We start from the raw sequence: 23386 nt of genomic DNA, 5'->3' as shown, positions 1-23386 counted from the left end.
GACAGAGTGGTTCCAATATGGTGGGTTGGTAGACTTGCAGTAGGGGTCCAGTTGAGAGTCATAGTTGTTGCGGATGGTTCTTGTTTTGTTGCTGAAGTAGTCTTATAGTCTGTCACACAGGTCCTGTGTGGTTGTGATGCAGTGGCATAAGAAAACTTGCAAGCCTCCCCCTGCAAAGTGCATGGAGGGGGTCCCCCATGCTCCAGACCCAGTCAGGACCTCTCAGGCCCGCAGTGCACAATGCCGGAGGGGGTCCCCTGGAGTTTGGGGTCCCCATGCACAGTGGGGGATGCAAGGGCTAATGTGACGCCACTGGGAGGTGATGTTGTTTGAGGAGGCAGAGTGTGAGGTGAAGTCTTTGATGATCACAAAGAACTCCTTGTTGCTGTTGGTGCTGTACTCTGTGCGCTCCGCTAGGGCCTTCTTTTTGGTTTCCCTTATCTGGTCATGGTATCGTCTTTGGGTGATTCTGGAGGTGTCATTGGAAGTCTCATTTTGGCTGGTTCTCCATTTCCTCTCTAATTGTTTGCAGTGTCATTTGGTTGCTCGGAGTTCTTGGGAGTACTGCTTTCTGACTCTTTTGTGGTGACTCTGTTTGAGGGATGCCAGGCAGTAGGTCGAACCCATTATTGAGTTGGTCTGTGTTTATGTCTCTAGTGGGGATGGGTCTAGTCTTGTGGAGGGCGTTGAAGCAGTCTGCTTGTGACCTGCTGTTCCAGGTGCAGCTGGTGTTGGTGGGTGTCCTGAGGCTGGGGATAATTATCTGGAAGTGAACCATGGAGTGGTTGGTCCAAGTGAGGAGTGTAGTGATGGGGAACTTGACTTCATTGAAGGTAAGGAAGACAGGGTTGAGTATGTGTTCGGCAGCTTGGGTGGGTTCTGTGACATGCTGGGTGAGTCCGAGGATGCAGAGGCTCTCGAGGAGTGCTGTGGAGCTGGGTCCATCTGGTCTTCCAGGTTGAACTTGAAATCTCCTAGGTATTCTGCTGTATGTTTAATTGACACTAGATTCCCAATCCATCATGGCAACCTAATTTCCTGTCTGTTCTTTTGTGATAACTCCTGGATACTTCTTCCCGTTTCTCCCTATAAAAGTCACTATAGTGGACAGTATCTTGCATTAAAAACGCTTCTGTGATTTTTTTTGTCAGCGAGTTCAAAGTCCCTTATGTTACTACTTTGCGTTCCAGATTTTTGCCCTGTATTTTCATATTTTTGATTTGTCGGACTCCTGCCTTGAGAGTCCTTGTGGGGGTCTGGTCCTCCTCTGCTCTGCACTCTGGGCAGCTGAGTACCTGGCTCCCTTGCATTCTCAACTTAATTTACCTTTAAATCTCATCATTGGTAATAAGTGGCATTGTGGCTATGGGAAGGAGTCACTCCATCCTCTGCAAGGTGAGAGAAGACACAGCCATTGTGTTCATTAATTGACAGGTCTCATGACCCCAAGCTCTACATCACAAGGCACTGGCCATTTCATCACTTTTTCTGGACCAAGCTACAGAAGACCCGCCAAACCAGATCAACTAAGAATACATTTTATACACCACTATTTGGGTCTGGAAGAAATAAATCAAATTCTAATTTGTCCCTGTATTAGATGTTGGATAATAAATGTAGGTTGCTTAGTTGGGGGTTGGGCTATTTTGAAACAGCTGGGTTGGGCCTCCTTACAATATATAAGAAACCAATTTCCCTAGCTGTAATTTTTCAAAAAATCTCTTTAAATTCAAGGTCTAGTAAATGCAATGTCTTAACCTGTGTACATATTACCAGTTATTTCATGATCTTCTGTGCAATTTCCTATACATTTTACATATATATCCATTCGACCACATTCAGACAATCAACAAACACAATATTGCACTATACAACACTGTACATATTTTATTTAAAGATTGCATCTGGGCTTAGCATCTCCCCGGTTCCCCCTTGCTTCAGTTTTCTGAGCTTCTGATTTCCAAGGCAAATGAACTTTAAAAGAGGGCAGAAGGAAACCGATTTAATATGGTAGAGGAATCCTTGCAAAGCAAAATGAATGAGTTATGATCTAAAAAGAACGAGAATTTAACCATGCAAGATTCAGAGGAGAACCCAAAAGAAATAAGAGGTTTGAAATGTGTCGACGGAAAACTCTGGGAGTGGCTTCATTGGAACTCAAAAGTCTACTGTAACAAAACTGATCTTGACCCCCAAGGGACACTAATCGCAAGAGGGTCACTGCTTATATAATAATAGCAATTGCAACCTATGCTTTTTGTATATTATCAGACTGGTCGTAATAGCACTTTTAGAATTTTTTGTTATCACGGTATTAGTAATGTTAAAGTCATGCATAGTGTTGTATAGTGCAATGCCGTGTTTGTTGATTGTCTGAAAGTGCTCTAACGGACATATGTAAGTGTCTAGGATATTGCACAGAAGATCATGAAATAACTGGTAATATGTACACAGGTTAAGACAATTCATTGGCTTGACCTTTAATGTTGTGAACAGTTACAGCTAGAGTAATTGGTTTTGTATATGGATAATACATTTAGAGCGTCCATTGATTCACAAGTGAGATCTTATGCGTTTCAAGGACAGGACATAGAAGGCTTCAACCACCACCACTCCTGTCAAAAAGATACATTTATTGACACCACTAAGAATAAAACGTATCCAGGCCCAGTGCTAAGGCTAAGAGAATCAACCACTCAGGTCACCACAGCAATATCTGAATTGTCAATCAGAGAGCAACTGACACATTTGTAGACGTTTTTGACACAAAAATACCGAGAATGTTACTTCTAGAACACAAACGAATGGATGGACACTCTTGCGTTGATTTGAACAACTATTAATTACGCTAAGACCATTCCATTCCATTGTTTCCAGCTCGTTTGTGCTATTACAGACTAGAACCAAGGGCCTCATTTACAATATTTCAACGCACTGCAGCACCAGCACAGCAAGCCTTCCTGCTGCTCTGCCATGAGTCAAAATAAAAGAGCAGGAATGCCCCGTATCTCCAAGAAAGGGCGCGTTCCTGTCCTTCTCCACTGCACCGTTGCACAAACAGCAGCCGTGAGCCGGCGCAGATACCCTTGCGACATTTTGCAAGGGTGCCTGCGCTGTGGGGATTATTGTTTTTGAGCAGGAAGGGATGCCTTCCTGCACAAAAACAATCATTAAAGGCATTTTCCTTGCACAGAAAGAGGAAACAAGCATTTGCAATGCATTAGGTCTCGCATTTATAAGAGTTTGAGCTATTGGCATTGTAAAATTACAATGCCTTTTATTTATGTTTTAGTTTTAAAACAAATAAAAGGCATTGTCATTTACAATGTCAGTAGCATAAACTCGCATATAAGCAGTGTGTGGAGTGCAGCAGTGTGCGGCGTGCAGCAGTGTGCGGCGTGCAGCAGTGTGTGGCATGCAGCAGTGTGAGGCGTGCAGCAGTGTGAGGCGTGCAACAGTGTGCGGCATGCAGCAGTGTGTGTCGTGCAGCAGTGTGTGGCGTGCAGCAGTGTGCGGCGTGCAGCAATGTGTGGCGTGCAGCAGTGTGTGGCGTGCAGCAGTGTTTCGTGTAGCAGTGTGAGGCATGCAGCACTGTGTGGCATGCAGCGGCATGCTGCAGTGTGCGGCGTGCAGCAGTGTGCTGCGTGCAGCAGTGAGTAATGCAGTAGTGTGCAGCAGTGTTTGGCGTGCAGCAGTGTTTGGCGTGCAGCAGTGTGCAGCGTGCAGCAGTGTATGGCGTGCAGCAGTGTTCCGTGTAGCATTGTGCGGCGTGCAGCAGTGTGTGGCGTGCAGCAGTGTGTGGCGTGCAGCAGTGTTTCGTGTAGCAGTGTGCGGTGTGCAGCAGTGTGCGGCGTGCAGCAGTGTGCTGCGTGCAGCAGTGTGTGGCGTGCAGCAGTGTGTGGCATGCAGCGGCATGCAGCAGTGTGTGGTGTGCAGCAGTGTGTGGTTGCAGCAGTGTGTGGCGTGCAGCAGTGTGTGGCGTGCAGCAGTGTGCGGCATGCAGCAGTGTGTGGCGTGCAGCAGTGTGCAGCATGCAGCAGTGTGTGGTGTGCAGCAGTGTTTGGTGTAGCAGTGTGAGGCATGCAGCACTGTGTGGCGTGCAGCGGCATGCAGCAGTGTGCTGCGTGCAGCTGTGTGCTGCATGCAGCAGTGTCGTGCAGCATGCAGCAGTGAGTAATGCAGCAGTGTGCAGCAGTGTTTGGCGTGCAGCAGTGTGTGCCGTGCAGCAGTGTGCGGCGTGCAGCAGTGTGTGCCGTGCAGCAGTGTGTAATGCAGCAGTGTGCGCAGCAGTGTGTGGCGTGCAGTAGTGTGCGGTGTGCAGCAGTGTGCGGCGTGCAGCAGTGTGAGGCATGCAGCAGTATGTGGCGTGCAGCAGTGTGTGGCGTGCAGCAGTGTGTGGCGTGCAGCAGTGTGTGGCGTGCAGCAGTGTGTGGCATGCAGCAGTGTGAGGCGTGCAGCAGTGTGAGGCATGCAGCAGTGTTTCGTGTAGCAGTGTGAGGCGTGCAGCAGTGTGAGGCGTGCAGCAGTGTTTCGTGTAGCAGTGTGAGGCGTGCAGCAGTGTGCGGCATGCAGCAGTGTGTAATGCAGCAGTGTGTAATGCAGCAGCGTGCGCAGCAGTGTGCGGCGTGTGGTAGTGTGCGGCGTGCAGCAGTGTGCGGCGTGCAGCAGTGTGCGGCGTGCAGCAGTGTGTGGCGTGCAGCAGTGTGTGGCGTGCAGCAGTGTGTGGCATGGTTTGTAAAGAACAAGAAAAGCGGACATCAAAGGAAGTGTGGGAGGGAACGAGCATATGGGGTGTGAATTATAACGAAAGTTAATTGTTGTAAGAGGGGATGCAGGAAGTGAGGCCGAGCGCGCGCTGGCGAAAGCAGTCTGCTGCTTTCAAGTCCGATGCCAGATGCCAGCTTCGCGCTTGAATGCCTCACATGCACTGGCTGTGAGACCGGCCTCACGGCGTTGCCCTCCCAATCATCCAGCCAACCTGCAACCACCCTCAAGACACGACATCTCCGACTCCGGCCGCCCCAGCCACCCAGATCCGAGGGCCGGCCAGAGCCCTGACAGACTCGACACCCTACCACGCATGTCCGACCGAGGGAGCGGGAACCCTCGAGCCAGACCCAAAGGCGCCAGCCCAGTCACACCTCGGGTCGCCTTCCCCGGGAAGACTCGATCGGCCACCAGGCCCCTGGGGAGCAGGCGCCTCCCCTGCCAAGCGTCTGGGGTCCCTCCCAGACCCACCTGAAAAGACCAAAGAAGTGAGCGGCAGGAAATCCCGCCGAACCCCCTCCGTCACCCCAGTCCCCCCTCTACGAGGACCCCGGACTTCAAAGAGCAAGCGGAGTATAACAAGGGGTGCCGGAGAAACGAAGGTAGAGAAGACCTGGAACCATCCGAGCCTGCTGACGCTGTCACGGCTCCTGAACGCTGAAGTCACCTGGGCCTGCTGAGTGACTCGCGGCCTCTTGCTATTGAACCATCTGAGCCCTGCTGACGAGGTCGCGGCTCCCGAGCACTGAACCCCCTGGGCCTGCTGAGTGACTCGCGGCCTCTTGCTATTGAACCATCTGAGCCCTGCTGACGAGGTCGCGGCTCCCGAGCACTGAACCACCTGGGCCTGCTGAGTGACTCGCGGCCCCCAGCTATTGAACCATCTGAGCCTTGCTGACGGAATCGCGGCTCCCGATTTCCGACCACCTGTGCCAGCTGAGAGACTCGCGGCGCTCCCCCTTGAGGACGACTCGGTAAGAGATCGCCCAGAGACTCGACACCCTCCAGCTCGAGGATTGTGAGCTATCCGCAGGGTATTTCGCAGAGACACTATCTTGAAAGACTGTCCCGCTACCCCCATTCCCCACGACCGATTGGTGGTACTTTGTGCCACTGCTGTACTACTTGCATCTTGGATCATAAAGATCCCTTGAAAATCATCGATAAAAGAACCTATCGTCCTACAAAGAATACGTGTGGTGTCACTCTGTTCGTAGTGTATATCAGGGTGTGCGCGCCTAGTTCGGCCTACGTGGGAGAGGTGGGTCAAAGGGGTGGGCAAGACGGGCATCGAACCCCCCTCCGGCGAACGCCTTTCCAACATTTGGTGGCAGACGACGGGATCCGAGCCGACACCGAAAGAGAGCGTGCAGTAAACGACTGACACACTACCAAACAGAGATGGAAGGAGAAACCTCCCTGGGTGCCGCAGGTACCGAAATAAGCTCACCGTTCCGAGAGGATCAATTGGACTATTACACACATAGAGAATTAAAACAGTTTTGCAAAGACCTTGGCATCGCTACCACCGGATTAAGCACAAAGGAAGACTTCCAGAAAGTATTGAAAACCTGGGTCGAGACGGGGGCGCCCCCGACCCAAACGGAAGGAGACTCTGCCCATGAACCACAAAGCATCCCGGCGAGAAACAACGGGCCAGAGGGGAACCTGTCCCCCGAGGAGCTAGCGGACCGAGAGAGAAGCCGCAACCATGAACTTGAACTGGCAAAACTAAAAATCGAGGGGAGAAATAAAACTAGCAGAGAAAAAGTTGGCCGTCGAGCAGTTACGGCTACAAGGGGAACTCGAAGAGAAGAGACGCCAAAGAGAGCACGACGAAAAGAAGCTTCAGCTAGAACATGAACGCAGCCTGAAGGAGATCGAGTGGCGGGCTAAAAACGAAAAGTCACAGCCACCCGGGAATCCACCGCCCGCTCCCACCGGGGAAACCAAAGTCCACATCCCCAAGGATGTGGTAAAAGAGTATTACAAGAACGACGATATCCAGCAGTGGTTTAAGGCCTACGAAGTCGCCATGACCTCTCACCGAGTCCCGCAGAAGGATTGGGGGGCTGGCCTATGGGGCCGGTTCTTAAGCGAAGGAAGAGACACCCTGCTGGATCTGCCCTCCACGGTCATGAACTCCTACAGCCACATGAAGGAAGCCCTCGTGGGCCGGTATGGACTCACCCCCGAAATGTACCGACAACGGTTCCGAGATTGTAAGAAGATACGGGGCACCACGTGGGTAGAATACGTGAACTTTTACAGCCGAGCCTTGGACGGGTGGATCAAGGGCAGCAAGGTCTCCACCTTCGAAGAACTGTTTGATCTGATTGCCTGGGAACATTTAGCGGCCAATTGCTTTGTAGAACTGCGCCAGCATCTCCTGGACAGTAAACTCACCGACCCTCGGAAGCTGGCCGCTGAGGCTGATCGTTGGGTGAATACCCGAGCCACCCGAGGCCCCGTGGGGGACTACGGCCGCCACAGTCAAGGCCCCCCCCGCCAGAGGGGCGGAGGGAACCACGGCCGACCAAGAGACTTCCCCGGGGGGTCCTCAACCAGCCCCCCCAGCAGCCCACCAGCGGCGGGTTCAGCCCCGTCTCCAGCAAGCACCGGAGTCACAGGACGGCTAGGTCCACGAGCTAGGATCACCTGCTTCCGCTGCCAACGGCCCGGACACTACGCCAATGACCCCCAGTGTCCCCAGTATCAGCGAACCACAACGACCAACCCCCCGGCCCGGCAGATGGCCTCCGTGGCTCTGGGGGAAGAGATGGAGGACTCCGAAGAATGGGAACCGGCGGCCATGGCCCTGGTCTCCCTTGGTGATCGAGAAATGGTCCCCGGGACACCCTTGCCCGCCAACACAAAGAAATACCGACAGCAGGTGACCATCAATGGCCACCGAGTCGAGGGCCTCCGCGACACCGGGGCGAGTGTCACCGCGGTCCACCGCAGCCTAATTTCAGAAGACCAGATCCTAACCGGTGCCCTCTGTCCGGTCGTATCCTCCGACAATTCTGAGAGCCTCTGCCAGATGGCGCTGGTGCCCTTCGAGTGGGGAGGGGTCTCCGGAGAACTGAAGGTAGCGGTCCGGACATCACAGCCCGTAGACTGCCTCCTGGGCAACGACCTGGAGAGTTCCCCGTGGGGGCAAGTAGAACGAAGAGCCCATCTGGAGATGATGGGCCTACCAGAATGGGTCTGCGCCACCACGCGCTCCATGACCGCGCGATTGCCTCTCTCCGAGGGCAGTGAGGCCCTCCTACCGAACACTATCCCCGAGAGCCGGGACACTCTACCAGAAGCGGACAACCCTCCTTTGGAGGGAGAAGAAGACACTAACCCGGGAGAAGGGCCAGAACCTTCCGCCCCGGAGGCCCTGACTGAACTCGGAGAACTGCCTGAGATGGGCCAGTGGCGCTGTGAGGGGGGGCCCTCCCGGGAAGAGTTCTGCCAGGAACAGGCCACTTGCCCCTCCCTCGTGGGACTCAGACAACAAGCCGAAGCCCAGGCCGCCGGTGACCGAACCGGAACCCATTGGATCTATTGGGACAATGGCCTCCTATACAGCGAGCAAAAGTCCGCCGAGCTAGGCGCAGCCCGGGTACTGGTGGTACCCCTGCGTTTCCGGAGCCTCCTCCTGGGCCTGGCCCACGATGTACCTTTGGCAGGACACTTAGGCCAAGACAAGACATATCAGCGATTGGTTACCCACTTCTATTGGCCCAAGATGCGAGCGAATGTAGAAGTACACTGCAAATCCTGCCTCACGTGCCAGGGCAGTGGGAAGAGTGGCGGAAAACGCAAAGCTCCCTTACAACCGTTCCCCGTTGTGAGTACCCCGTTCGAGCAGGTCGGCATCGACATCGTGGGACCCCTGGATCCGAAGATCGCCCAGGGCCACAGATTCATCCTTGTCCTGGTGGACCATGCCACCCGCTACCCCGAGGCCATCACCTACGCACCGTGACGGCTCCCGTGGTGGGCCGAGCTCTCATGGGGATCTTCTCCCGTGTCGGATTTCCCCGCGAGGTTATGAGTGATCGCGGCACTAACTTTATATCCCGCTACATGAAGTCCCTGTGGCAGCAGTGCGGAGTCACGTATAAGTTCACGACCCCCTACCACCCCCAGGGCAACGGCCTAGTGGAACGCTTCAACCGAACCCTAAAGGGAATGATCCTGGACCTCGAAGAGCCCCTGCGCCGGAAATGGGACGTCCTCCTCCCTTGCCTCCTGTTCGCATACCGAGAAGTTCCCCAAAAGTCTCTGGGGTTCAGCCCCTTCGAACTGCTATACGGACATCCCGTCCGAGGGCCCCTGAGCCTGGTCAGAGAGGGCTGGGAGAGAAGCCCCCGGGGGACACCCCCTGATGTGTTCCGCTACATCCTGGCGCTCCGCAACCAGACGAGGAAGTTCAGAGAACTCGCAGAGGCTAACCTCGAGGCCAGCCAAGAAGAAATGAAGCGCTGGTATGACCAGAACGCAACCCTGGTCGAGTTCCAGCCGGGCCAGCAGGTTTGGGTCATGGCCCCGGTGAAGCCCTGCGCCCTACAAGACAAATGGACTGGTCCCTTCAAGGTGATCGAGCGGAAGAGCCAGGTCACGTACCTGGTCGATGTACAGTCCCCACGGAACCCCCTCCGGGTCCTCCACGTGAACCGTCTCAAGCCCCACTTTGTGAGGACGGAATTAAGTTTGCTACTGGCCACCGATGATGGGGCGGAAGAAGACACCGAACCCCTGCCCGACCCCCTGTGCGCTAAAGACCTGGATGGCTCCGTGGAGGGAGTAAGACTTTCAACCACCCTCACTCCCCAACAGTCCGACGACTGCCGCCAGCTGCTCAGACAATTCGCAGACCTCTTCTCCCTCATTCCCAGGGTCACCGACTGGTGTGTCCACGACGTGGACACCGGCGACAGCCCGCCTGTGAGACACCGAGCCTACCGGGTGCCTGACCGGGTCCGCACCTGCATCAAGACCGAGGTACAGAAGATGCTCACCCTTGGAGTAATCGAACCCTCCGACAGCCCCTGGGCCAGCCCGGTGGTCCTGGTCCCGAAGGCGGCTTCCCCGGGGGTCGCCCCCGAACTAAGATTCTGTGTGGACTACCGGGGGCTCAATGCGGTCACCCGAGCAGACGCTCACCCTATCCCCCGCGCCGACGAGCTCATCGACCGCCTGGGGGCCGCCCGGTTCCTCAGCACTTTCGACCTGACCTGCGGATACTGGCAGATTGCTCTCACGGAGGGAGCGAAAGAACGCTCTGCCTTCTCCACACCAGATGGCCACTACCGCTTCAGGGTCATGCCGTTCGGGATGAAGAACGCCCCGGCCACGTTCCAGCGGTTGGTGAACAAGGTCCTGGCCGGACTCGAGGAGTTCAGCGCAGCATACCTTGACGACATCGCCGTATTCAGCTCTCAATGGCACGAGCATCTCCAGCACCTCCGACAAGTACTCATGGCCCTGTGCCAAGCCGGCCTAACAGTGAAAGCCAGCAAATGCCAGCTCGGGCAAGGCTCCGTGGTCTACCTGGGGCATCAGGTGGGCAGCGGCCAGGTCGCCCCCCTCCAACCGAAGGTCGACGCCATCAAGTCCTGGGAGCCCCCCACCACGCAGACGGAGGTCCGGGCCTTCCTGGGCCTTACAGGGTACTACCGGAGGTTCATTAAAAACTATGGGAGTATCGCGGGGCCCCTCACGGAGTTGACCTCCAAAAAGCTTCCGAAGAAGGTGCAGTGGACCACCCCGTGCCAGCAGGCGTTCGACGCCTTGAAAACCGCCATGTGCACCGCCCCCGTACTCAAGGCCCCCGACTACTCCCAAGAGTTTGTAGTCCAGACCGACGCATCCGAACACGGCATCGGGGCCGTCCTCTCGCAGTTCGACGACAAGAGCATCGATCAGCCCATAGCCTTCATCAGCCGAAGGCTGCTGCCGCGAGAGCAGCGTTGGAGTACTATAGAACGAGAGACCTTTGCCGTAGTCTGGGCCCTCAAGAAACTACGGCCCTACTTGTTCGGAACCCATTTCCGAGTACAGACGGACCACCGGCCCTTGCGGTGGCTAATGCAGATGAGGGGGGAAAACCCCAAGCTACTTCGATGGTCCATCTCTCTCCAAGGGATGGATTTCACTGTCGAACATCGCCCCGGGGCGGATCATGCCAACGCCGACGGCCTGTCCCGGTTCTTCCGCTTCGGCGAGGAGAATCCCCCAGTGGATGGGTAGTTCTCCACGCCTTTCAGCTGGGGGGGACGCGTGTGAGACCGGCCTCACGGCGTTGCCCTCCCAATCATCCAACCAACCTGCAACCACCCTCAAGACACGACATCTCCGACTCCGGCCGCCCCAGCCACCCAGATCCGAGGGCCGGCCAGAGCCCTGACAGACTCGACACCCTACCACGCATGTCCGACCGAGGGAGCGGGAACCCTCGAGCCAGACCCAAAGGCGCCAGCCCAGTCACACCTCGGGTCGCCTTCCCCGGGAAGACTCGATCGGCCACCAGGCCCCTGGGGAGCAGGCGCCTCCCCTGCCGAGCGTCTGGGGTCCCTCCCAGACCCACCTGAAAAGACCAAAGAAGAGAGCGGCAGGAAATCCCGCCGAACCCCCTCCGTCACCCCAGTCCCCCCTCTGCGAGGACCCCGGACTTCAAAGAGCAAGCGGAGTATAACAAGGGGTGCCGGAGAAACGAAGGTAGAGAAGACCTGGAACCATCCGAGCCTGCTGACGCTGTCACGGCTCCTGAACGCTGAAGTCACCTGGGCCTGCTGAGTGACTCGCAGCCTCTTGCTATTGAACCATCTGAGCCCTGCTGACGAGGTCGCGGCTCCCGAGCACTGAACCACCTGGGCCTGCTGAGTGACTCGCGGCCTCTTGCTATTGAACCATCTGAGCCCTGCTGACGAGGTCGCGGCTCCCGAGCACTGAACCACCTGGGCCTGCTGAGTGACTCGCGGCCCCCAGCTATTGAACCATCTGAGCCTTGCTGACGGAATCGCGGCTCCCGATTTCCGACCACCTGTGCCAGCTGAGAGACTCGCGGCGCTCCCCCTTGAGGACGACTTGGTAAGAGATCGCCCAGAGACTCGACACCCTCCAGCTCGAGGATTGTGAGCTATCCGCAGGGTATTTCGCAGAGACACTATCTTGAAAGACTGTCCCGCTACCCCCATTCCCCACGACCGATTGGTGGTACTTTGTGCCACTGCTGTACTACTTGCATCTTGGATCATAAAGATCCCTTGAAAATCATCGATAAAAGAACCTATCGTCCTACAAAGAATACGTGTGGTTTCACTCTGTTCGTAGTGTATATCAGGGTGTGCGCGCCTAGTTCGGCCTACGTGGGAGAGGTGGGTCAAAGGGGTGGGCAAGACGGGCATCGAACCCCCCTCCGGCGAACGCCTTTCCAACACTGGCCATAAACCGCATTCCTAAGGTCTTGTGCCCCTTACTAAATCTCTCTGAATGCGTGAGGCAGCGCACGCGCAGGAAGCAGCTGGTGGCAAATGGAATGCGCGTGGTTGTGCGCGTAACCGCCACCCGATCCGCCTGGGAAGCCTTTGGGAGCATTTTCTGAAGCCCCTACATAAGTCTCGCTGCGCGATCGCTTACTCGATAGCCAGGCGAGACCTAAAAACGAAGAGAATTAAAAGTATTTTTCCTCGTCACGCCTCCTTATGCCTCCCAGGGAAGGCATAAGATTCTGACGCATTCTCAGGTTTGCAAAATGTTGTAACTCTGGGAATGCGGCAAGTTCCATGGATGTTGTGTGGGAAGACCCACAGGAACACCCATGGAACATCCGTGAAAGGGAAACATATTTACAAGGCCATAAAAAGTTATGCAGGGTGACTTTAGATGGCCTTGAAAATATAGGGAAGCCGGGTGCATCAATGAAAGTGGCACACCAGCAGCACAATGGGCTTGCAAAGAAGCCCCCAAGTACATAACATCGACGAGCTAAAAACGTATTGACTACAAAGTAATAGAAATTAGCAGTGGTTCAGATTGATTCTAGCATTCTCTACAAATGGCAAATGACAATGACTGTTGTAATGCTATGTACTAAGTGATAATCAGTGCTGTCAAGGGAGCTAATGAAGAAAACTTGGATCCCCCAAAGCAATGCTGTGTGCATGGTTTGTTAAGTTGTGAAGTTCCAGCATACTCTGGGGCAGGTCTAAACTGGGGTGGCATGGTGAGCAAAAGAATGAGGTCTAAACTGGGGTGGCATGGTGAGCAAAAGAATAATTAGGTCTAAACTGGGGTGGCATGGTGAGCAAAAGAATGATGGAGGTCTAAACTGGGGTGGCACGGTGAGCAAAAGAATGATGGATTTAACCCAGATCTCTTGACTGGGGTGAATGTTTTGATTTGTTCTGCATTCCGTCCAACAATTGTGCGTCTTTTGCCTACTCTGGGGCAGGGCCACAACAAGACCTGAACTTCCGCGGGGGGGGCTAAGACTCCCAGCCCGGGCTCTCCCTAACACTGGTCGCGCACAGTGCTACAGTCTTTTTTGGCGTCCCCCTCTTCCATTCCCTCCTTCTCCATGAATTCCCTCACTACCACTCACCAACAATGCACCTCATCTCTCTATAGCCCCTTTCTGACCAACATTTCACTGGGGCTACCAGCAGTTTATGCACACTCATTCTGGGATCTGCATGGTACACATTCTTTGTAGCAGGCACATTAACCCTCTGAACTGTGTGGGTGACAGGAGTTCCCATGTGAGTGCACGGCGAGCAATGCGACAGTATGAGAGGAGTAACTGCAGGGAGAGTGAGGTGACCATATGAATTTGGGTGCAGATGTAAGTACAGTGCGGGACAAATGAATGTATGGTTAGTGATGGGCTTGTTTGAGTGAGATTGCAGAGGGAGCAGTGAGGGGGGCAGGTAAGTGAAGTGTCACATGAGCAGGGTGAGTAGTGTGCTCGTGTGACTGCAGGGTGCGGTACAGGGTGAACAGCGCAAGTGCATTGTGAGTGCAGAGTGATCACTGCGAGTGCAGAGTGAGCGCTGTGCTCATGTGACCGCAGGGTAAGAGGGGGACAATGCTGTGAGTTCATGGTGAGTGACATAAGTGCAGTGTGGTCACTGTGAGTGCAGGAGGAGCGGGTGGTGTGAATGCATGTTGATCAGTGTGAGTACATTATGATTCCTGTGAGTGCAGGGTGAGTGTGAAAGTGAAGGGCGAGAATGAGGAGTGAGTTGTCTGAATGATGGGTGCATTCCCAGATACTTGAAGTAACTCAGTATGGGCTGGCGTAGGGTTTCAGATATAAGGTAAACTATTGGTATTATGGCATTATTCAGGGTCCAGGGGTCGAGGGTGGAGGAAATAAATATTGTGCTCATCCTGCAACCAGCTTCCAGTCTTATGATTAGGGTTGGCAGCTCATTATATTAGTGTCCCAGATGGTAAACAAATAAGCAGTCACCTAAAGCCTATTTTCAGCACTTATCTGTGCATACTTGGAACAGCAAATATAAATAGAAAACATTTTTAATTGTGTTCCAGGGCTGCCTGAATTATCCATGACTGATAATTAAAGGGAACAAAGATTGAAAAGTCACATTACAAATGAATACATATTATTGTATTTATAACCCTATTTAGTGATAAGCCCTTTGCAGGCTCTTTAAACAACAATTGGCTGGAAGTTTCCTTTTGGTAATCCTACTTTATATTCCTTTTCATGAAATGCATTGTCACACTAAGGCAGTAAAAAGTAAAATCCAAATGTAAGGAATAGGCAGAGTGGGGGCCCAGAGGGTACAGGAACCAGAAAACAAACAGCCTTGGTAACCAGTTAACAAAGGTAAATATGCAAATTGGCTTTAAAGACCTGTGAAAAAATCTGGTGTGCAGGAGAAAAGACTCCAGACACTGCCAAGCCCCCAGCAGCTCGAGCTGCAGCAGCAGCCCGGGCTAAGACACACGACGGGGGGCTGAAGCCCATTCAGCCCAATGGGCGTTGCACACCTGCTCTGGGGCATATTCATGAGAGATTTGCGAATCGTGTGCATCACGCAAAGTGGTACATGCAAGACTCTGGGTCAGATTTATGACGCCACGCAAAGTCACATTATGTGGCTTTGAGTGGCCTCATGAATCTTGAGTAAGGCAATGCAGCGCAAGTTGCTGAGTCACCTTACTCTGGGCAAGGAAAGCGTTCCATGGGCGTTGCGTTGCATGTTCCCACAAAACTCCCATGGGTTTTGGTGCATTCCCAGATTTACAAGGACTTGTAAACCTGGGAGTGCGTCAAAATTATATGCCTCTCCAGGCCAGTGCAGGCATAACACGGAGAAATATCTTTATTTCTCCTCGTTTTTAGGTCTCGCCTGACCAGCGCTTTAGCGCTGCTCTGGCGAGACTTATAGTAAGCGCGTTTTGGAAGTGCAAACAGTGGCTTTGCAGGCCTCCAACTACAGTGCATGTGACCCGTCCGGGCGCGCGCACCATTTGGAGTCCTGCAACCACTTGTTTGCTTTCACTTTAGCCGTGATTCATCGCACCATTTGGCAGCCTGCGTGCCCGCCCCCACTCCCCCTCCCACTCCGTCAGCTTCAGTGCGCGCTTGTTTTTGGCTCCCAGCAATCAGATGCGCACTCCTGCCCCAAGATTGAAGGAGCTGTAAAATGCGAAAATTTCTCGGCTTCAGAGGAGACTACGTGGGGTCTCCTGGGCGAATTACCACCTCCATGAGAGACGCTTGGTTGTCATGAGCAATGGTCCTTCTTAATTGAAGTCCATTTAAGGAGTAAACATGGAGGCGGTTAAGCTGCGGGTAGTGACGTCTGCAGAGGGCAGGCACAACAAACCATTGTTTAGCATACTGGCTGTGATCTGGAAAAAGATTTACTAAACCTGGATGGAGCATAGTGCATATGTTTAAAATACATCTCCTCCCCGGAACTGCACGCAGCACGTGGCATTGTGTTCCATAACATATTCCCCCGTCTCCAATGACCCAGGTCATAAAAACGCTCGATATCTCCTTATAGAAGATTTATTTGTTATTACAATACAACACCATTTTACACTTCTATATAAAGCTTTTAAAGAAGGAGTACACCGTTACGTTACACACCTCTACTACAAAGGTACATTTATTTCTAACAACTCGTATATTTCACTAAAAAACACGTCCATGTGAGCAAAACATGCCTCGGGCAGGCAAGGCATTCAGCTTAAAAGCATGTTCAAAAGTCTGCACTTCAGAGGGGTTTAAAGGACAAAGCACTATTGTTAAAAAACGTAAATGCATGCAGGTGAACCAGCGTCTGGCCTGGACGCCTCCCCATTAACATCCATGATTTTAGCGATACATTACGGAGAGGATAATGTATTTTCATCACAGTTGTAACAGTAATACGCAAGACCTTTACAACAAATTAGCAGAGACCCTTTTGGTTAGTTCCAATATGCCTATAATGCAGCTGTTTGGACTGAAAAAGACAGACTACGATCTTCTGCCCATAGCGCACTGCAACGTTCCCAGTCTAAGATCTCCTTGTTTTTATAAATTCTTGTGTATTATGTATAAAAAAGTCTACATCAAGTCTTCCCTAGGTGTATCCTCCAAAGTCATGCAGCGGGTTGTACATTCGAGATCTGAGCTATAGTAAGAACGTTTCTTTACTAGCCTCTCTCATTTACTGTGCAAGCGCCATTATTGCAGTTATTTACTGACTGACATTAAGCTCTTAAACACACTACCAAGTGTCAAAAATATCAGGTCGTACTTATGAAATTATGAAAACACTTTATTTTGTAAAATCATTTAAACACATGCAAAAGCAATGATTCAAAAAGTTTGTTCAAAGTTTAAATAAATGTCACAATATTCTACAAAGTGAAATGTTCCGTCGTCTCCACCTTATTTTTTACGTTTTGGTCATTTGGCGAGTGTGTTCTGTGGCGCTCGTACCTGCTTTCAGGCCGCCAACTACTGTGCATGTGTGCCGGGCGCGCGCACCATTTGGCAGCCTGAAAGCACTCGTTGTCTTTCACTTTCTCGGCCGCTTTGATGTTTCCGCTTCAGTGCGCTCTTGTTGTTATTCGGCCGCGACTGCTTCCACCTCCCCCCCTTTGCTCCTCAGACCGGCTGGATCTTGCAGGCTGATCTCGCTTCTTTATCAGAAATGTTATCGCTTGTTTTAATTTCAGGCTGGAACTAACGAGCCCTCTCTCCCTATCTTGTTCTCCACCCAACAATGCCCAGCCCCTTCGGACCTGGCACTGCCTCCACCCCGCCCAAAAACCCAGAACTGGTATAAATTACTCCGCTGGTGCCACCCGGAGCATGGGGGGCGCTGGGGCGGGGACTCAGTGCCCGGGCTGTCCTCGTGCCCACATCCCTAATAATGCATCCATTTGAATCAGAAGCCACAGTCCTGCAAACTGCATATCTGTCGTTTTTTTAATTTCTCCTTTCAGAGTCAATTAGCCGAGCAGTTGCCCAAATTTCTCCCCCCTTCACCCAATTTTCTGATTGTTTCTCTCTCCACGTTTTGCCCCTAACGGCAAATTACCAGCGCTATTCCCATCTACGCTGCCCTGTGTGGCAAAAAAACAACAACAAGCAGGCACACACACGTGTGTGCGCACAAACAGGCAGGCAAGCTCGCAGAAACAGACATGTCTGTTGGGGCCCGCCTTAGAGACCTGCCACAGAGGTGTTTTGAAATCCTTGCACCTGTGGACTGACTGCAGGCTGCCGGGTAAGTGTATCTAAATTGCCTTTATTCTGCTTTTAAAATTCGCATTTTGTCTCCCGGTGATCTCTCCCTGGGCTTAATTTAAAACACGAGTATTTTTTATCTGTAGTTTCTGCAGTCACATCGACCTCTGATCATTTGACAGATGTCTGCTTGGACAGGGGATGTCATTACCAAATGCTTGCTGTTGTAGTTTGCAAAAACAATTGTTTCTTTGCATGTGTTTTCCTATTTTAAAAATGTTTTGTTTTGGTTCAACCTAATGTTGTATTCGGATGGGACCGGGGACCTTGATAGATTCTTTAGAAACATCAGAGAGTTGAGCTGGCAGGGGGTAAAAGAAGAGAAAGGGGCTCCCTAGCCAGTAACATGTTTGGATGTATTGCAGATATGAAGACTTGGTTTAGGTAATGTGGTGCCGTGATCACCTGCATGTATTAGGTCCAACTAGGTGTACATACATAAAGTAGAATAAAACATAAAAACAACGGTCGCAAATAACACACAGAGCTTTATTTACACGTGCCCGAATGCGAGAGGATAGATAATGGCGTTGCTTGAACCCTTCCTTTCCCTTGAATATTAATCAGAATATTTATAATCTGAACATGCTTGGAATAAAAAACAAGCATTTGCAATGCAATAGGTCTCGCAGTTACACGAGTTAAAGCTATTGGCATTGTAAATGACAATGCCAATAGGCATTGTTATTTGCAATGTCAATAACTCAAACTCGCGTAAATGCGAGACCTATTGCATTGCAAATGCTTGTTTCCTCTTTCAATGTGTGCTGCAGGCTGCAGCACACATAGAATGACGAAGGTGCCTTTCTGGAATTTTTTGATCAGGAAGGTGCCCCTTCCAGCACTTATGCCCACAACACAGGCACCCTTGCACGTCTGCATTGGCGCTAGGCTGCCAAAAGAGCGCCAGTGCAGGGAGAAAGGACTGGAATGCACCGTATTGGATAAATAAGGCGTATTCCTACCCTTTCACTTTGACGTAGGGCAGTGCAGCAAGGTCACTCAAGTGCTCTGCCCTACGCCAAATTCCCATAAATGAGGGCCTGACAGCCGGTGAAAGTTGCGCCATTGTTTATCTCTGGAGGAGTCTTGTCAATTTAGAATGTTGACACCTCTACAAAGGACCCCCATGGCAATTAGGTATGTGTGAAATTTGCGTAGTTCGCTTCTGCATAATTACACAAAATTGCAGCAAAATCACGTGTAATTACATGAAATGCAAAGCTTGCCTTTGGCGCTCTGTTTTAGCATGAAATCTGCCCCCGCATCCACGTTGATGGAAGAGTGTAAAAAATTAAAAAAGGGCCACGAACAACAACCACTGGCGCTCTGTTATTCGCATTGTTTCTGTAAATCCTTACTGCGCTTGGTGCATGCACAATAAATGTTTACAGCGAACCGCGCATAATTATGAAATGTGGTGTAACAGTGTAATTTCATGTAACAAGAGTAATGTGGAATTAGTGACATTGCGCTAATTACACCGGCGTACCGTAAAGCTAATTTTGCCCAGGCCTAAGAAATGCCGCTGAACAGTAAATGTACCTATTTCAAGCTGATTGTGTGTTGCGCGCTCACGTCATTCCTTCAGGGCCGGCTTTTCAGAGGTTGGCACGAGATAATAACGGTATTTAGCCGCGTGCAGTTACCAGTGACAAGCTAATTGGCTCGCCTGGGATTCGTGCACAGTTTTTCCACAAACACTAAGGGGCATATTAACAACAGCCAGCGATAATTATCGCTGCCCATGCTTAGCGATAATTATATTATCGCAAGCTATCTATGGTATTTATCGCCCTGGTAGCACGTTATTAACAACGAGTTACTCCAGGGCGATAAAAATTTCAGAGATAGCGAGGTTATCGCCCTTTTGCAGGGAACATCGCTGGTTTTCCAGCGATGTTCCCTGCAAAAGGGCGATAACCTTGCTAAAACGACCCACAGGGTCGTATCAGCATAATCCACCCCCTATGTTAGGGGTGGCTAAGTCAGGATTTTAGCAGGCATTAGGTTTTGGCGAAAACGGACGTTTTCACCAAAATCTAATGTGTGCTAAAATCATGAGGGCTGCCTTGTAAATAGCGCGATGTAAACATCAGCGATATTTGCAAGGTAGTCCATCTTGGGTACGCCCAGTAACGCCCATTTTGCATCTCATTGGAGATGCAAAGTGAGGCGATGGGAAAAAGGGTGCTAACATGCGATTATGCATGTTAGCACCCTCTTGTAAATAGAGCGCTTGTTTTATCTCTGCTAAAAAGCGGAGATAAAGCCCTTGTAAATATGCCCCTAAATTCCCGGTGAAACTGAACGCAAACAGTAGAATTGTGTTAACAGAGGAAAATGTGTGCCTTTGTTCCTCCTCAATTTTGACCTTAACGCTACATTAGAGCAAAAATCCATTGAACGCCCACAGTGAATGTAACTTGCACCGGGAGTTTGTGCAACCAGTTTTACCAGGTAGGAGTATGTTAGGTACGTGAAAAGACTTACCCCTGGGATCCTGCGTCTTGTGCACTGAGATCTGAGGCACGCCCGGCCCTGAAAGTGAGAGAGAATAGGAGACACCGTTAGGGGGCCGGAGGTCAGCGGTGTAGGGGAACAGTATGGTGGCGGGTTGGACGCAATGTTATTAGAGTATGGGGCTAAGAGATCAGTGAAAGCTGGTCGGTGTGGGGCAGGGTCAGCATGGTGGTGGTGGGAATATATGACAGTAGTAACGTCAAGTCTTTAGAGAAGGACTCAGCAGCGCCATCCAAGCATTTGAATAATGAATTCAGTTCTTCAAGCACAAAAAATCAATTAATTAGCTAATTAGTACACTTAAATAGCTTACTTTACTGTTTATGTCGCATCGTTTACCACTTTGCCCATTCCAGAATTGCTGGCCTCTTTCCAATAAGATTCGCCTCTAAACCTTAAATTGTGTGCAGCGGTATTTGCCTCACTGAAGCACATTTGCAGACTGGCCAGCGCTTAATTTGTAAAAAAAAAAACATAAGTGTCAGGGTTCTCGTCAGGATGCCACGGCAATTTGCTCCACACATTGCCCCTACTATGCTGGCAGTGATAACAACACAACTACTAACCACCACACTCCTACACGTGTGGCAATTAAGACTATTTATGGCCCCCAAAGCTATAAGAATGGCTTGGGTGGCAGGTAATAGTCGTAATGTATATTGAATTATGAATTAACTGTTGTTCAGGTCATCTTTAAGTTGGCCAGACAGCGCTACTTTGTGGCAGACTGTCTCAAGCCCCTTGAAAATTAAGTGCCGATGCCGAGCACCTGAAACCACTGGCTCAAATTTAGCACTGAGACTGGCAGCATGACATTGGGAGTGCTTATGTTGACAGCATGTGTACCTGTGATGTGGCACCAGTAGGCAGTGTTTCGATGTTATGCATGAGGGCCACAATCGCTCTCTCACACCTTAGCGCCTATTGTAAATGAATGAGATATAGTACTCATAAGTATTATAAGTCAGTGTAATTAGGGACAAAAATGCATGAGTTCAGGTTGCAATATGTGTGAAGTGCTTTGGTGTCATGCATGTATGGCACAGACTTCTCAAACTTGCAATTAAGTTACTGTGTACATGCATGGGTGTGGAGAAAAGTGTGAAAAAAGACACGCTTGCATATCCATGGCCCAGTACCACCTTCGCATCATACTGTTTATGCCAGCTTAAATTTGGAGCATGTGTAATGTAACGAGGCAAAGGGCGATACCATTGGGTGCCACTTTTGGGAGTCGCATTCTTACATATATTTTGGTATGTGTTCTGGGCCAATGCAGGAGGGTAGCTGAGAAAGCAGAAGGGATGGGGATCATGCAAAAAGTCTTTTTATACGTTAAAAGAAGAGCACCGTGGAGCGTAAGTGGGTGACCAATGGCAATGGGCATAGAGGACCACCACAGCTTGCACAATAACAGCCATAGAGTGCCCACGGATACACCCTGGAGCAGGCTTGATTATTATACAACCAATAAATGGAACGTACACCATGGAGTGCCCTGGGCATCCCATACAAATGGGCATTATGCCACCTACAATAGCATTTAGTGTCAGGGGTCCACCCAATGGGCACTCTAGAGCAGTTCACACAGAGGGGCTTATTCACAAGCCCCTTGCGCCGCCGGTACATCACCTTTTCCAATTTTAAAAATGACGCTCTGGTGGCACAAGGGCATTGTAAGTAAGCCTATGGTGTGCACAGGAGCATGCACTACATAACACCCTTACTATGTGTCTGAAGATTCCACTGGTGAGCCACAGGAAACAGCCCTTAAGGAAGCCATTATACATCTAGCCGTGGTTTGCTTTGTGAGTAGTATATCTAATTTAGTCAGAGTACCATTGCGAAACATAACCGATCCAATATGCGTAGACTACTTTGAGTTCATTCAACAATAATCCTAAAACTATAAGCAGACCCAAAACCCTGAAAACACTGGAGACACATAAACTGTCAGAATGCCACATATACATTTGTGTAAGATAACGTTACATACAGTTTCATGTTAGTAAGGTGGCCAACATTCCATCACCACTTAGGGGAGACTTGGCATGCATGGAGAGACTTTGCATGTGAAGAGATCAAGAGATGTTTGTTCTGTAGCAAATGGACAACAAATCAAATAGTCAATTTTGGGGGTTTCAATCCATAACCCCCTCCTCTTAATTAAGCTATTTTTAATAATATAACTTCCTGGATATTAGGCTTATCAAGTGGGATTCTTACGCCAAACTGTATTTGAGTTCCAATCTCCTTACCACCTCCTGGAGTAAAACTTTGACTGCTCGCTATAGCAAATGTTAAGAGACAAGTTTACAAAATTAAAAACTGTTATCCAAATGGAATGAAATATTCTTAAGCCCTGAAACACCAGTGTAATACCAGTGTCCACCATGGACACTGCCAAGTAACCACCTACGACCACAGGACCCAGGGACCCAAAGAAAAGGACTCACAGTCTATCTATGTATTCGGAGATCAGTTCACTGGGCAGAAATGGATGTGGTCCATTCAATACGCTTAGCCAGTGAAGCAGAACATGTGACATGTAATGCCAGCTTTTCCATTTCACCTAAATGTGCTGGAAACAAACACTGTATTCTAAGAGCCATATTACGTATTTAGGAGTTATATATTGCCCCCTGATAAATTATGATACCACGGTTACGTTATTTATAGGGTGCGATACATAACACCTATTATGAGTTATTAGGAAATAGCATGCAGCTTTTTGTGTTTAACGCAACAAAATATGCATCATACGGTAAATACTGTATGTTTTTTCCCTGTTAAATTTCAACAGGTTTGATGTGCTAAACAAACGTTGAGTTATTGAACGTATTCATTAGTTCCCGGATGCATTAAATACCTTCAAACTCATGATTCCAACCCATACGTAAACAGGGGTTTATGCATTGTTCGAAATATAACAAGCAACTCGTAATCAGGGCCTAAATCTGGGCTCAACCTAGAGCATTGCGGCATGCCCCTTGAAATGGTAGACCCTTGGCCTTGCCATCAGAATCACTACCACCCTAATTGTAGTCTAGTGACTACTCGAAAACCGTGAAATTTGGGAATCATGGTTTTTTCAACCCAACTTCCTGAGCAATCCTTTTATGAACTTGTTCTTCTAATCTCTTTTTTTGCACTTTTGGGAATATTTAAATTCAATCTGAAAGCTTCTAGTAAGTGTGTGATAAAAAAATCACACTGGATATTACTTGAGGTGGAATAGTGTCCAGTCTCATGTTATATTAATCAATCTTCAGTATGTTGGTAAATGTATATCCTTTGAATCAAGAAGCAGTATTTTGT

At 50.4% G+C, this 23386-nt stretch overlaps 1 protein-coding gene across 1 annotated transcript in view; it reads right to left on the bottom strand.

The window, feature by feature from the left end:
* LOC146833288 (inactive dipeptidyl peptidase 10-like) overlaps positions 1–23386 on the bottom strand; it is a 574623-nt gene that overhangs the window by 231074 nt on the left and 320163 nt on the right. Inside the window, exon 17 of the mRNA XM_085601000.1 lies at positions 20039–20086. Within this exon, the coding sequence (XP_085457126.1) occupies positions 20039–20086 (48 nt within the window). The remainder of the gene's footprint in view (positions 1–20038; positions 20087–23386) is intronic.

Source organism: Triturus cristatus, chromosome 4_2 (genome assembly GCF_964204655.1).
Source record: "Triturus cristatus chromosome 4_2, aTriCri1.1, whole genome shotgun sequence".
NCBI classification, from domain to species: Eukaryota; Metazoa; Chordata; class Amphibia; order Caudata; family Salamandridae; genus Triturus; species Triturus cristatus.
Note: the sequence above shows the minus strand (reverse complement) of the source record. Positions and strands in the feature narration are given on the sequence as shown.